The 15974-nt window shown below is 25.7% G+C and overlaps 2 protein-coding genes across 3 annotated transcripts in view; one reads left to right on the forward strand and one right to left on the reverse strand.

Moving 5' to 3' along the window:
* Window positions 1–15974, reverse strand: part of bdg (sodium-dependent transporter bedraggled) — a 93769-nt gene that overhangs the window by 57404 nt on the left and 20391 nt on the right. The window lies entirely within an intron of this gene.
* LOC114932252 (uncharacterized) lies at window positions 5643–8735 on the forward strand. Its single transcript, XM_029304406.2, has 9 exons — window positions 5643–5826; window positions 6117–6199; window positions 6261–6394; window positions 6751–6849; window positions 7184–7311; window positions 7395–7764; window positions 7846–7981; window positions 8065–8198; window positions 8282–8735. Exons 2-9 carry the CDS (start codon window positions 6133–6135, stop codon window positions 8630–8632), a joined length of 1419 nt encoding a protein of 472 aa, XP_029160239.1. The 5' UTR covers window positions 5643–5826; window positions 6117–6132; the 3' UTR covers window positions 8633–8735.

Below are 15974 nucleotides of genomic sequence, written 5' to 3' on the forward strand. Positions count from 1 at the left end.
CCAATGGATTCCCCATTGTTGCCTATAATAGCAGATATTGTACTGCAGGACATTGAAAACAAGGCATTAAATAAAATAAAAAATAAATATTTGTTTTATTATAGATACGTAGACGATATATGTATGGCAGTCCATAGAAATTCAGTTGGAGAAGTATTAGATTTATTCAATTCATACCATCCACGTATCCAATTCACATGTGAGATTGAAAATAACAGAAGTATTAATTTCTTAGATCTCAACCTCAAAGTTGTTAATGACCTAATTTCAGTGGATTGGTTTCGTAAAGACACATATTCTGATAGGTACTTGTCTTATTTTTCTAATCATCCTATTTGCCACAAGATAGAAACGATTTACTATTTAATTGACAGAACAATTTTATTATCAGACCCAGTTTTTCATGAGAAAAATATTAAAACAATCATTAGCATATTATTAAATAATAGCTTTCTTTTGTCATTGATTTTCAAACATATTAATATTAGACTTAAAAAGTTAATTAATACTAAATTAAATGGTTTATATACAACACATGGTGACAATAATGATAAACAATTTATTGTTATACCTTACGTTAAAAACTTGTCAGAACGTGTTGTCAGATCTTTTAAAAAAACAGGATATTCACCAGGTTTTAAATGTTTTAATAAATTAGATTGTTTCATTAAAACACATAAAGATAAAACCCTGAAGCAGAACAATAATAATGTAATTTATAAAATAAATTGTAAAGATTGTGAAGCGACTTATGTAGGACAAACCAAAAGACAACTTGGGACTCGTATAAAAGAACATATGAGAAATATTAAACAATCTAACTTAACAGTAGTTTCCCAACACATGGCGGATAATAAACATACTATGGACTGGGATAATGTGCGTATATTAGACAAGGAAAAGAATTATTATAAAAGACTGATTGGTGAAACAATACGCATAAAACAACAAAAACAAAAACTTAATGTCATGGAAGATTTAGAATTATTAGATCAGATATATTTCCCGCTTCTTGATAAGTTAGCGAAAATTTAACAACACGAATCTTAAGAAGGTTAAAAAACAAGTACTTATACATAGTTTAAAATTGTCAGTTGCTTAGTGAACGTGGCAGAGTTAAGTTGATAATATATATTGCCTAACCAGGGAAATAGTGAACTTTATATAGTACATCATGATTATTCCGGTACGTTAAATAATTCTTTAAATTTGGTTAATATAAGAGAAGGAGTTATTTTAAAAAGGTTGAATTTAAAAATAGATTTCATCGTATATCAGGACACATACCATCTTGACTAAGCAATTTTTATATTGGACAACCATAAAGTTTAACATAAATATCGACACCGTTTGACTACCAACACATGGTTAAAAATGCGTAATTCATTTGTTTGCATCTAATGTAATGTACCTAATTATACACTGAAGAAGACATCAGTTAATGTTCAAAACGTTTGTAATTAATAATAAATTTTTATAATATTTTATGAATACCGCTCGTTTTAGGCCTTTTATAATATCAATTTCATTATTTTTTTAAATAACGACGAGCTTGATTTTTATTTAAATTTGTTAAAACTGTAATTGTTTAACTTTCGTGATTTCTTTTTAAATACATATATTGTAGCTCAGATTTGTTATTATGAGTAATTTAATTCTAATAAAGGATTTTTCATTCAGTATAGCCGAAAAAGAGTTGAATAAAAACAATATTTGTCGATAAAACAATTAGCATGCCCTAAAACACGTGGAGAGCAAAGAATGACCCGATTGGCGAAAAAACGTCCACCGCGGTAAGAGAGGCGCTACTGACAATGAGGCAAAACAAATATGGCCGCCGAATATACAACAACAGTTTTAAGTGTAAAAATTTATTTTTTTAATGAAAAAGCTGTTGTTATTGCAACTAGACACACTATGTGATTATACAAAAGCTACGCCTTCATCAAGGAATATGATCGAAGGCCAGAATGTTATAAATTCCGGCATGATTATTATGTGCGGTGTAACTATGAAAAGTCAAGAAAAAATAGATTTATATTCCTTATGTGTACAAATAAGTGCCTTGACAGAAATCATCAGAATCTCATGTGATCACTGGAACATTATTAATTAATTTTTCAAATAACAATAAGATAATGTTAGATGTGGCAGCCATTTATGATAGTTCACGCGACCACCACTAATGTCGCATTGAATTTTTAAGCCCCGAAAAGAGAGAGAAATCACTCCAAAGGGAAAGACAAGATCGCCGAACGAGAAAGTCCTTTGTTTTCCTCCGCACGTGCCGCTTCGAGGAGGCCGAAGCTTGCGCGGAAAGCAGGAGGAAAGGAAGAAGGGAAGAAGAGTGCCACCTCGATGCGGGTTCCACGCTTTGCGCGCACGACCCCCGCGTACCGTGACTTCCGGTGTCCGGAGAGCAGCCGGCGCGGCGGCACCCAGGACGTCGCGGGCTAGAAAGCATTTCCACGTGATCCTCGTGGGTGCCGCCATCCCACATCCGTCCCCCGATCGCACGCACATACGCAATAAACTACATGCGTTTTCTCGACACCAATTGATTCGTTTCGTCATTTTATACAGAAAAGTTATTGAGGTAAAATCATCGAAGAATAAATATTTTACGAGATATTTGATAATTCTAAATTAATTTTAGCTGTAAAATTAATATTAAGATATAAAATACATAACTCGTAATTTTTTTTTACCATTCTACTCTTCAAACTTTTATGTCAAATTTATTATGAGAAATCAATTTATATGAAAAACATTAGGAAATGGTTTCATCAGAGAAAAAAATTAAATTAATCCTTAATTAAAAAATTACATTAGTTAAAATGTACACAGTTGAAGTTAAATTTAACAGATATCATATATATTCCAAACGGTCCACATAAACTTTTGTGAAAATTTTACATAATAAATAGTGATAGGAATATTTCAACACGAAAAAATGCAAACTTTAAGTAATTTGAAATAAATTTTGTATAAAAGTAACATAGTTTTAATGTAAAAATTAACTAAAAAACAATATGAATATTTTACATTTTAATATCCCTACTTATGTATATTATAAAATAAAATCAACATTTTTTTCTATAAATTTTAACAGATAAATCTTGTCTACTAATAATACAGAACATATTTATTAGATGCACATTGTATTATTTTTATACTTATTTTAATCATTTAAAATTTGAATTTAATTAACACAACAGCAATATGTTAAATTAACATATGAATATGTTAAATATTTAACACGGGTCTTTTTTATCAAGAAAACACAAATCTTTCAACTGTGTAAAATTATTAATTTTTTCCTTTCGAAACTTTTTAACTTTTGTATGAAATATTTTCTCGTTATAATAAAAAAAAATAAAAATTTTTTGAAGAAAACGTATATGTTCACAAAGGAAATGTTGAGGACAAAAAAGAGACTCATAAATAAATGTAGAAATTATAAAAAACGGAAATATAAAAAAGGATACTCAATAAATATAAAAATAACTACATCAATGTTACTATAATATCGATAAATCTGAATTCTCAAAGAGATTTTAGATGCCGACAAATTAAATTTTTATCGATTGAAATAACCAATTGCTTACATAATTTAAATTAAAAAAAATCAAACACTCGATTACTTCTATTTTCATATACATATCTAAATATATATTCTTTCTTTCATTTAAAGTCAAAATAATTTATCACATAGGATATTTAATATAAATTATATACTGACATGACATAAAAAATACTAATATAAATAGCAGATACTAATATTAATAAATCTGTAAACTTCAAAATTATCCAAAAAATTGTGAGATGTCGACAAAGTTAATTTTTATTAATTGAAATAACCCATTGTTTATACAATTTATATTACAAAAAAATCAAACACTCGATTACTTCTATTCTCATATACATATCTAATTATAGATTCTTTCCTTCTTGACATTTAAAGTCGAAATAATTGATCGCACAGTATTTAATATAAATTATATACTACTGTGACGTTAATACAAATATAAATAGCAGAATACTGTCATCCTGTTTGATTGGAGAAATGGCACACACGGATTATGTGTATGTGTGTGAGAGCATGAGTTGCGCACTTTGTCGTATCCGCCCGCATGGCTTCTACCTTGGCTGAAATGGCTGAATACCGCATGATTACGGAATCGCAGAAAGATAATCGCAGGAATGTTGGGGGTGGAAAGAAGCTCGGTAATTCTTCTTGTGCCTCGGAATACATAGTACGTGTGTAATTCGCAGGTATACGCGAAGGGAATAATGGAATACGAACAAAGAATAAATTGTTAAAGAACTATGTGGACATTGAATAACACAACATGTATATTTATATGATTATATATGATATTTTAGATTATATAATATTTTACATAATATTTTATTATATATATTTTATAATATTACATATATGTAAATATTATATGATATATAAAATTATATATTTTAAATAATATATGTTCAAAAAATGTCAGATGGATTCTTTAACATATATATAATAGTTTGTATAAAAATAAAGAGTCACGTATTTTACAACCTTTGAAATCATTAATAAGCTGAAATTGTAATGTATGCCTCTTTGTACACTTTTTACGTCAATCTTTTGTGTGTCATATCTAAGAGAGAGGTAAAAATCTTGGAATAATGCTTTTTGTAAAGACTGACTGATTTATGTGTTCAGAATTCAACCTCTTCATTTGAATGAAAGATATTTGAGGGTGTCCATTGTGTGAACCACCTATTATGTGTTACTGTAGATTTTATCTTTCCTATATCTCATCCTTATACTTTTTCAACCTGGTTGCGTTCTTATGACGCTATATCACTGAGAGAAAAGTGTATAATACTTGTAACTATAATTGCATAGTAAAATAATTATAGTTGGGATATTCATTTTTATAGTTATGATTCCTATAACGTTAGTAAAAATAACCTTACATGCATGGTTCTGACAAATAATGTAAAAATTTTACTATAAATTATAATAATTTCAAATATTAATATAGTAATATATTAAGTAACAAATGGTAAATTATTAAACCATTTTTTATAATAATTACAATTATAATTATAGTATATATGTCTATAGTCTTAATGCCAGTTCTACTATTTATTGGTAATAATAACTAAAAAGTGAGTAAGAGAAAATAACTAAAAACATTAGTTTTTAACATTAATTTATGTTATATTTTTGTTCTTAATTAAATCTTTCTTATCTTTAATTTCTGATCTTTAATATTCAATTTTTAATAGAATTTAACATTGCTTGTTGCGCGATGTAGACTGCAGTTAATACTGCGCTATACTAAATGCTACGAATTATTTCTATCTTTGTATATTCTATATGAAGATTGAAAATAAAATGTTTCAAAACATTGTAATCACAGCCATAGTCGTTGGTTTATTAATTTACCATTCAAAATAGCTGTTCCATAAAACAAAGATCGAGCCGCTGTCGCGTCGTTGCCAAACAAAGATATCAGATTCGATGGTCGGCATTCGGCAACATCTTTGTCGGCGAGATCTATGAGTCTGCACGTGCACAGATATATATCAATATCGGATCAATGGCGTTTGGCGCGGCATATAGCGGCAGTCGAGTACTGATTGCGGACAGTTATTATTTTTCGAGTGTTCAGCGTGTACGCAACGCAACGTGCAAGGTTAGAATCCAGAAATTGGACGTGTCGGATAACAAAGAAGATTAAATTGTGTGAATATAAAGTGTATAATTGTTTAATTAAGTGTTTAATGTTAACAAAATTATCGGGGAATAGGATTCGTCGTTTAGAAAAAGTAAGTACATAGTTCTAATAATAAAGAGAAGCTTGTGCTATACATATAATAGCACAAACACATTCTTTTTTTAATTGCAGGAAAATATTATATAATAATTGCAGAAAAATTCTTATCTTTTAGTCAACAATTTTTGCAATTATTGATACTCTAATATACATATATATATAGCAAATACAATTGGAAGATATTTTTTAGACGTACGTCTTTGAAATGTCTTCTGAATGTCTTTTAGATATGATCTAAATAAATATAGCGTTTATTAATATACGCGTTACATATTTTTATAGGTTAAATATCTACAAAATGTCAAATTTAATTGAAGATCAATTGGAAGCGTGGGGTCTTCAGGAATACATTGAGAAGTTTAAAGGTAATTATTTTTTTTTAATAATATAAGACATGGTGCTTATGTCGCATTTTTAATTATTTAGCTGAACAAATCGATGAGAAAGCATTCCTACATATGCCTGACTCCATGGTTAAAGAATTAATACCTGTAGTTGGAAAACGTTTTTATTTTCTACAAAATCGACAAGAATTACTCGAAAGTGAAAATTTAATTTCGGTAAGATAATTTTTTAATCAGATTCCATTTTTATTAGATTTTATATTTGCATTTGTTATATTAAATTAATTAAAAATTATTGACATTTAATAATCTATTTTTTTATATATTAAAGACTTAAATAAAATTTTTTAGTATTATTTTTATTATTAATAAACAGTTTTTATATTTGTTTTGAAAATATCTTTTAAAATAATATAATTTTATTGCATTTTTTATTTTTTAAATTAAATTGAATTAAGAAATTTTTATATATTAATTACATATTATATAATATAATTTTTATATTATTATATAATATAAATTTTATATTTTTATTTAATTTATTAAAATGTTTATAATTATTTGTGATTTAGGAACGCTCATCAATTAAATTATCTAGAACTGAATCTGAGGATACATGCAGTATAGCGAGTAGTTCTTCAATAAATTTAGAATTTAAAAATCATGAAAAGGTATACATTTTCATATAAATTTTGCAATATTTTTTTAGTGTTCATATACTTTTGACTATATATAAATAATAATTTGTGATTACAAAGAGCATTCTATGCTTAAATCAATCAAATAGCGTTCAAAAATAAAAATATACTTCAATCAAGGATTCCTTTTTTTCTGTGCTTAATTAAATGAATTATAATGTATATATACATTGATTTATTTATCTCTATAAAAGTTAACTTTAATTTTTCAATTATGTAATGCAAACATAAACGCAAATATGAAAAAGTTAATCAAATTTAATATTTCTTAATCATTTTTATAATAATTTTTTTGTTTCTGTTTTAGACGCTAAAAGAATTACTTTGTGAATCTAGCTGTGGTAAAAAAATATTGAAACAAACACGATTGACTTCATCAGATCGCAATAAACTGTGTCATTTGATTATTGATAAACTTCTTTGCAAATCTAAAAAGTAAGTTGTAAATTTTTGTATGTAAAATATTTTTATACTATTTTTTATTTCTTGATTTATTAAAATTTATTTTAATATTTTAGAATAACTTCTGAGCAGTTTCAAGAGTTGGCTGCAGCGATAGCTAGCGTTTTTAAATATGAAAATACATCGACGTATTATGTTCCATCAAATACAAAATTTCGACGTCTAGCTAACGGTAAACTGTGGGATAAATATAATAACCTTAAAAAATACATTAAGCAAGACAAAGTAAAAGCAATTAAGGACGACAGCATTGAAGATACATCTGATTGTCAAGAAGAATTACTCAAATTGAGTATAATTCAACCGGATGATCAAAATCTGGAAAATCTTTGGAAACAAACGTTTAAAGCAAGAAAGAGAGGGATTTCTATTAATGCGTATTATGAAGAATACCCTATTTTAAAAACTTCTTTTGGTGCCATATTGGTAATTATTCATAAAAATATTCTATAATACATTAATAAATTTTTTAAGCTATTATATAATTTTTATTATAAATTATTGCAGTTACAAATTGATTTTGAGCTAGAAACAAGCATAAGTACGCATATGTTTCCTAGTAAGTGGTCTCGAATTGCTCCATATATATTAGATCTTGCTGTAAAGAAAAATGTTTGCTCATCATTGTATGAACTACGTAATGGTATATATACATATTTAATATATTTTTCATATATTATTTTTTGTTTATTTCTATTTTTTTAGTTTTTTATTTTTTATTTTCAGATGTACCTCTCGAAACATTAAGTCTTCTTGTATTACCTTATTTATTTCCACCGAATAATGTAAAAACAGGTAATAAGAAAAAGTGGAAGCCTTCTAAAACAGAAATTGCTGACAGTTTTATTTGTCGCATTCCTGTAAGTAAAAAAATGTTAATATATTTTTTAGAAATTTTATTATTTATAAAAAATTAATCTTAATATTATTTTTTTTTCTTTAGAGTATAGCAGAATTGGAACCCAAATTAGAAAAACGTAAAGAAAAGCTTGAAGCTTTTGGGTTGACACTGCAGCCAATGATAGTTGCGATTGGTTCAATTATAAATTTGACAAATTTTTACGTTGTAGTAAACAACATTAAATACGAATCAACGAGTTTAATAAATGCAGTGAACTTGTGCTTCCAAATGTTCTTTGCGTTGGATGCAAAATATCCAATTGATTCTGAAATGGTGTGGTATTTTTTACAATATCACATATATGATATTAAGAATGCAAAATATGCTCGAAATTTCGTTGCTGTGGATACTACTTGGTGCGATTTACAAGAACTAATCGAGTTAAGTGAGTAAAAGACCCCTTGAAAAACGTATTGCTTTATTTTAAAAACTTATGTTACTTTTATGTTTAATATCTCTTTTATTTTTTAATGTCAGTATATACATCCATAATGATAAAGTGTCAATTTTGTTCTAATTTCTTTTCTAAAAAATATTTAAAATCTCATATGTGCAATTTGAGCATCATGCATATTTAAATTCTATCCAATATGTTTGTCAATTTAAGAATTGTAATCGTTCCTACTCAGATAACAAAACACTAAATAAGCATAAAAGACGTTGCAAACATTTTGAAAAAGAAGAAACTATTTTTAATAATGAAATAGAATTTGAATCTGAAATACAAACGTCAAAATTGAACAAAACATGTCTGAAAGTAGTAAATATTTCTAATGATAAAACCGAATCTGAAAACAATAATATAGTTTTGAATAAAGACTTTTTATTTAGAAACATTGAAGCTACACAAAATGAACTTTGTATACTTGCACTGAAAATGATTTCTTTACTACATTCAGATGCTACATTATCTCGAATTCAAATTGATCGAATTGCACATATATTTCATTTATTTCTTAACTCAAACTATGTAAATGATTTAAAAAACTGTATATCTCTTATGGAAACAAATTCGAATCATATAATAGAAAAATTTAAACTATTGCAAAATGTTTTTAGCGATCTTGATACTGAATATAAACGAAACAAACTATTAATTAATCTTGGATATTATATTAAACCTAAACGAATATTCTTTGGAACTATGGATGTAAGAAATAATAATGTATTAAAAACTGAAAATGTATATGGACAATTGATATCATTAAGAAAATTATTAAAATCGTTTTTCGAAATAGGTGATATATTTGAAAAAACTTGCAAGTATATATATTGACATATTAATTAAGGATGATAATAATGAAATTTATAATATTATACAATCTGATTTCTGGAAATTAAAAATCTCAAATAGTACATCGATAACAATTCCTTTATTTTTATACGAAGATGCTTTTGAAATAGGAAATCCACTTGGATCACATCCTGGTATATATAAATTAAATGGAATATACGTTTCAATACCATGTTTACCACCGGAATTGTATTCAAAATTAGATAACATCTTTCTTGTTCAGTTATATCATGCAGATGATTCGAAATTGTTTCCAAAAGAAAAAATTTATTCACATTTAATTAAAGAATTAAAGATTCTAGAATCAGAAGGTATTCAACTAATAATAGAATCTAAAAATATTCAAGTATATTTTAAACTTGCATTAATTATCGGTGATAATTTAGGATTACATAGTATTTTGGGATTTACTGAAAGTTTTTCTACGTACAAATGCTGCCGATTTTGTAAAGTATCGAAAGATGTATCTCGAAAGTTATGCAGTGAAGATGTAAATGCGTTGCGCGATAAAGTAAATTATGCAGAAGATGTAGCAATAAATAACGTAACTATTTCGGGTATAAAAGAAAATTGTGTATTCAATGTTTTATCAAGTTTTCATGCAGTTGAAAATTATAGCATTGATATTATGCATGATTTATTGAAAGGCGTATGTATATATGAAATGAGTTATATTTTGCATTATTTTATTGTAGTAGAACAGTATTTTACTTTAGATACTTTAAACTGGCGGTTGCAATTTTTAAATTTTGATCCAATGTTAAACCGCCCTCCTACAATTTCGAAATTACAATTACTAAAAAAATCTATTAAAATGTCTGCTTCTGAAATGCTTAATTTTGTATTAAATGCTGGTTTAGTATTTGGTGATCTTGTAACTAATTCTAATGACAGTCATTGGGAACTTTATATATTATTACGAAAAATTCTTTCTATTACACTTCAATACAGCGTTACTAAATCGACAGCAGATTTACTAGAAAACTTGATTAATGAACACCATGTGTTATACATCAAATTGTTTGGAGAAACTTTAAAACCTAAGCATCATCTAATGTTGCATTATCCTCAAATTATGAAAATTATTGAACCCCTCCGTTCTCTATGGTCAATGAGATTTGAAGCTAAACATCGTCCCTTAAAACAATATGCTCGTGCAATTAGTAGTAGGAAAAACATATGTTATAGTATTGCTGTTAAACAACAAATAATGCTAAGTAATTTATTAATAAATTTGCAATCGAATAGATTACCATATGTTACATATAAAACAAGCAATTCATTAGTTTGTCAGAATTATCGTTTATTAAAAAATTATAAAAATTATACTCAAGTAAAAAGTGTTAGTTTTGGAAACATAGTGCTTAAAAGAAGATCAATTATCTTAATAGAAATTAATGATGAGAACTATCCTGTATTTAGAAATTGCAGATATTTTTAAAACCAATACAAATATGTTTGTATTATCACCGTCATGTTTCAATGCTACTGTCAAATATATATTTGCAACGTACTTTGATAATCATTATCAAGCTTATGTCATAAATATTTCAGAAAAATATGATACTATAAATTTTGACTCATTGTCAGTACAATTTTTTAAAGTATATACTTTAATTCAAAAAACAGATAACTATTATATTAGTTATTGAAAACCGTACGGTAATAAATACTTGTTTTTAAGTGGATGTATATACACTTAGTTTTAAGTGATTTATGTTATGTCTAGATTAAAATTTTTTTACTCTATGCAGTTCATACTTTTTGTAGTGTATATTAATATATATAATTAATATAATTTAGTTTTAAGTTTAGATTTGCTATATAAAAAATATAATAAAAAATATATATGTATGCGCAAAATAATATGTAAAATATTTTGTGTTAATCTAAAATAAATACTTATTTTTAAAAACTAACTATTTTATATTTACATGCTTCCTCACATTATTTTTATAATAAAATTACTATATATAATGTATGTAAAATTTACTATAAAATTACATTAATAAAATACCATTTTATATGGTTAGTATTTTATATTCAACATAGTAGTATTAAACAATTTTAATAAAATTAATATAGCTATTAATATGGTAAAATTTTTTTAAATAGAACATATTAATAGAAACTTTTTTTATAGTTGGGCGAACATTATAAATTAAAATTGTCAGAACCACAAGCATTGTAGAATTAATTATATATTTATATAGTTATATTAAATATTATGGCTTACTACAATATATGGTAAAATTTTTCTTTATAGAATATATTAATAGAAACTTTTTTTTATAGTTGGACAAACTTTATGAATTAAATTTGTTAAAACCACAAGCATTGTAGAATTAATTATATATATATAATTATATTAAATATTATAAATTACTATAACATTTTGTTTATTAAACCTTCAATTATGGCCATTATTATCATATGAATAGTACGATTTACTATATTTTAACCACACATTATAGTGTATATAACTATAATTTGATTGCATTAACATATGCTACTGTTATGACAACAATAATTTAAAACTGAGTTAACTATAATTTGTAATGTTAAAATAACTTTAAAAATATTGTTGTCCCCTAAACTCACTTAAAATTATAGTTAAATTATGGTAATTGCAACTATTGTTTTCTCTCAGTATATGCAGAAGGCACGTAATGATTCAGAACGTCGGAAAGTAATGTATGTATACAGGGTGTACCATAAATGTGGACTGCTACTTCAGTAGCGTATTCTATTCATTGAAATGAGCGATAAAGTTTATATAAACATACGTCCAAAAAATTGTTGTTTTCACAATATAAAATAATTTTTAGATCAAAATTAAATAAAATAATTATAAGACGTATTATTTTATTTTTAACGATACAAATCGGTGCAAAATCAATTGTTATCTCTCAAAATAATTCATATGTTTATATGAACCTTTTTGGTCATTTCGATGTGTAGAATACATTCCTGAAGTAATACATTTATATACGTTTAATTTCAATTACAAATGTGTGTAATAATATTATTCTGAAATAAGAAAGCATGCAGAAAAATTTTAGTATTATGCTAATTTTAAAATATAATATATGTGTATTATTGTGTTATTATTTTAAATTTAAATTTTGAATTTTTAATTCTAAATTTAATTATTATAATAATGTAGCAATCTTTATATAAAATCCAATGAGAATTATCTAAACACAATTATATTGAATATATTTTAAAAACTAATTTTGAAATTATTATGAAAACTATTACAATATAAAATTATATAATTATTATTCGAGCATTCTTAAATCTAAAATTTCATAAAGAAATTTAAGATAGAATGCATTATAAACATGCGTGAAACATACTTATGTAAGAAACTTATAAGTACAAAATTTTATTTTAATAAAAGATGTAAGTTTTACAAAATCATCTTAAATTAATACAAATATTGCAAAAGTCCTATTTAGATAAATTATTTTTTCTTGTATAATAGACTTTAATACTCAAATAGGACTTTTACAATAAATTAAGGTAATTTTGCAAAATGCACAAATCTTTTATTGAAATAAAAATTTATAATTATATAAGTTACGTTGCATGTTTCATATATATCTAATGCATGCTAAATTTCTTTGTAAAATTTTTAATTTAATAATGTTTAAATAATAATTACACAATTTATACTATAATGGTTTTTATAATAATTACAAAATTAGTTTCTGAAATATTCCCGGCAATAATTCTACTAAAATAATTTGCGCTAATACAATTATAGTAACATTTATTTTAGGCATTAATTTTATAAAAATTACTACGTGCTATAAAATTAAATTTTAAATCAATTACTTCAAAAATTTAAATTTTTAATTGTAACACATTAAATGCTAAAATTTTTCTGTTACGCTTTCCTATTTCACAATCAGTGTATCGATTATCCATCACACGCTGAAGATACTTAAAAATTTGTGATAATAATATTCAATTGACATTGCTTAAAAAATTGCAGTAAAAAATTAGACTAAAATCTACAAAAAAAAAATAATCCGCACGTAAAATAAAAGAGACACAAATTCCGTTTCCTTTTACGTAACTTAATTGCGTTCGAGTCATCGACTCGTCGATTTCGCGATTAAAATTTTCAATTTCTCCGAACACCAGGTAAATCTAGGTTTGGAAACTCCGCCGTGCAGCGAAGCATTGAGGGGATATTTCGTCACAGAGCGACTCGCGCATAAAAACCTAAGCCGCGACGCGGCTTTCCGGATGTGTAATGCGACCGACAGCGGCGTGGCTCTCACCTTTATTGTGCGCGAGTCGCGCGTGGGAAGTGTTTCGCCGATATAACGACTGAAATTTGTTCAAATCCCGACGCGCATCTCGTCGGAGATTGCAGAAAGCAAGAAAGAGAGAAGGAAAGGAGACCATTCGTGCACCCGACGACCCGATTACTTTTGCAACGCGCTTGCAGCGGTTCGCGTATCAATTCGCTGACTTTCTAAACACAGTCCGTGCCCTTTCTCAGCTGTATTGATAATAATATCGCGACTATATCTCCTCGAACGATCTAAAAATTTCTTTTTTCGGACATCGTATTTTTTTTTTATTTTTTCACACAAAAATCATGATGATTTCGATAAAATATCATTTTTGCGCACTCTTTTCTTTTTATTGGTTGAATAAAATAATAAATAAATTAATACAAATTGTCAATGTGTGATAATCGATACACTGATTGTGAAATAGGAAAGCGTAACAGAAAAATTTTAGCATTTAATGTGTTACAATTAATGAAAAATAATAAATGCTTTTCCACGATTAAAATACATATAGAAACAAAGCATGAACCTACCGATTTTATGTTAAAAATTGAAAAAATTTTTAATTAAAAAATTTTTTTAATTTTTTGTTTTTAACATAAAATAACAGAATGGCGTTTAGGATCCTCTTAAAAGAGTATTCTACAAATAACAGAATATAAAAAGTAAAACAGGGAAAAAACCCAAATTTTTATAATACTATTATTTTAACATTAATAACATTTAATAAACCCAAAAAATAAAACTGTATTATGTTGCCTAAATAATGGCAAAAAAGATTTATAATTTTTTTTTACCTATATAAATAAATGTTTTTTAATTACGAAAGAGAGGAAAATACTTTACATTTTTAGAGTGGCATACTCAAAAATATATTAGCTTGAATAATATTTAAAATTTTTTAAATATATTAAAATATTTAAATATCTAAAATATATGTAAAATATTTAAAATTTTTTTGTAATATTTTAGATGCAGGATTAAATCAATTTTATTTCTAATTATTGTACATAAACCATCTACTACTGTTTCAAGTAAAAATACTTTTAAATCGAATCTCTTCCTGTTATGTTATATATAAATTTCAACCTGATTGAATCTATTGTATCCTCATTGAGCTTATTTCGAACGAAAGATTTATCTCGAAAAAGAAAATCTTTTCTATAGACGAGTGAGTCTTCAATTGTCGTATTCTTCCGCTCCTCTGACAAGAGAATAGACCTGTATTTCTTTTCCACGTGTCTTAATCTTATTTTTATATTTTATTATACAGAGTGTAACATAAGGACGGCTACTTCAGGAATTCTATACTTATAAAAATAAGCAAAAAGTTCATATAAACTAATATGTAAAAAAAAAATAATTTTAATTGGCTCCTTCGTCCTGTCAAACGCTGCTTATGAACAATTTTTGAAAAACGATTCTGCTTGAGAATGAATTATTTAAAAATATAGAGAAATATTTTCCATAAATGTCGTTTTGTATTATTAGAAATAAAATAATACGTTTCATAAATAGTTCGATTCAAAAACATGACTGTTCATGAAAAACGACACACTTCTGGACATATGTTTACACTGAAAAAAATTTGTCAACTTGACTAAACCTTTCAACTAAATATTATTTTGTTAATTAAATATAAAAATATTTAAAGATTTAAATATTTAAATTAAATATTTAAATAAGTTTTATTAGATTTAATAACATTAAATCTCACAAACGTATATTTGACTTAAATACTAATATATGTTCAATTAACAACACAGTAATTTAGTTGAAAGGTATATATAGTCAAGTTAATTTTTTTTCAGTGTATATATTTTAAATGATAAAAAATAATTCTCTATACATTTCAAAATAATTCGTTCGCAAGAAAAATCGGCAAATTGTTTCTAAAAAGCAGCATGTCCTGTTTGACAAAACAAAGGAACACAATTAAATAATCATTATTTGACAAGATTGGGTAAAAACTAGTTAATTAGTTAAAAATAAAAAAAGTTAAAAGATTAATAACTTTTAACTTAGCTTAGTTAATTTAAAATGTATTAATTTTTAACTTTAACTAATTATTTTTGACCTTAAACTTATTAACTTTTTTCCTAAGTCAAATTTTTTCATCTCTGAATACCAT

Source organism: Nylanderia fulva, unplaced genomic scaffold (genome assembly GCF_048542155.1).
Source record: "Nylanderia fulva isolate GAGA-0341 unplaced genomic scaffold, ASM4854215v1 Scaffold39, whole genome shotgun sequence".
In the NCBI taxonomy this organism is placed as follows: Eukaryota; Metazoa; Arthropoda; class Insecta; order Hymenoptera; family Formicidae; genus Nylanderia; species Nylanderia fulva.

What these genes read in the sequence shown, in the direction of transcription:
- LOC114932252 (XM_029304406.2), top strand. Translation starts at nt 6,133, where the DNA reads ATGTCAAATTTAATTGAAGATCAATTGGAAGCGTGGGGTCTTCAGGAA. An exon ending in AATTTAAAAATCATGAAAAG is followed by an intron (nt 6,850 to 7,183) that starts GTATACATTTTC and finishes TTTCTGTTTTAG; the next exon opens with ACGCTAAAAGAATTACTTTG. An exon ending in GTTTTATTTGTCGCATTCCT is followed by an intron (nt 8,199 to 8,281) that starts GTAAGTAAAAAA and finishes TTTTTTCTTTAG; the next exon opens with AGTATAGCAGAATTGGAACC.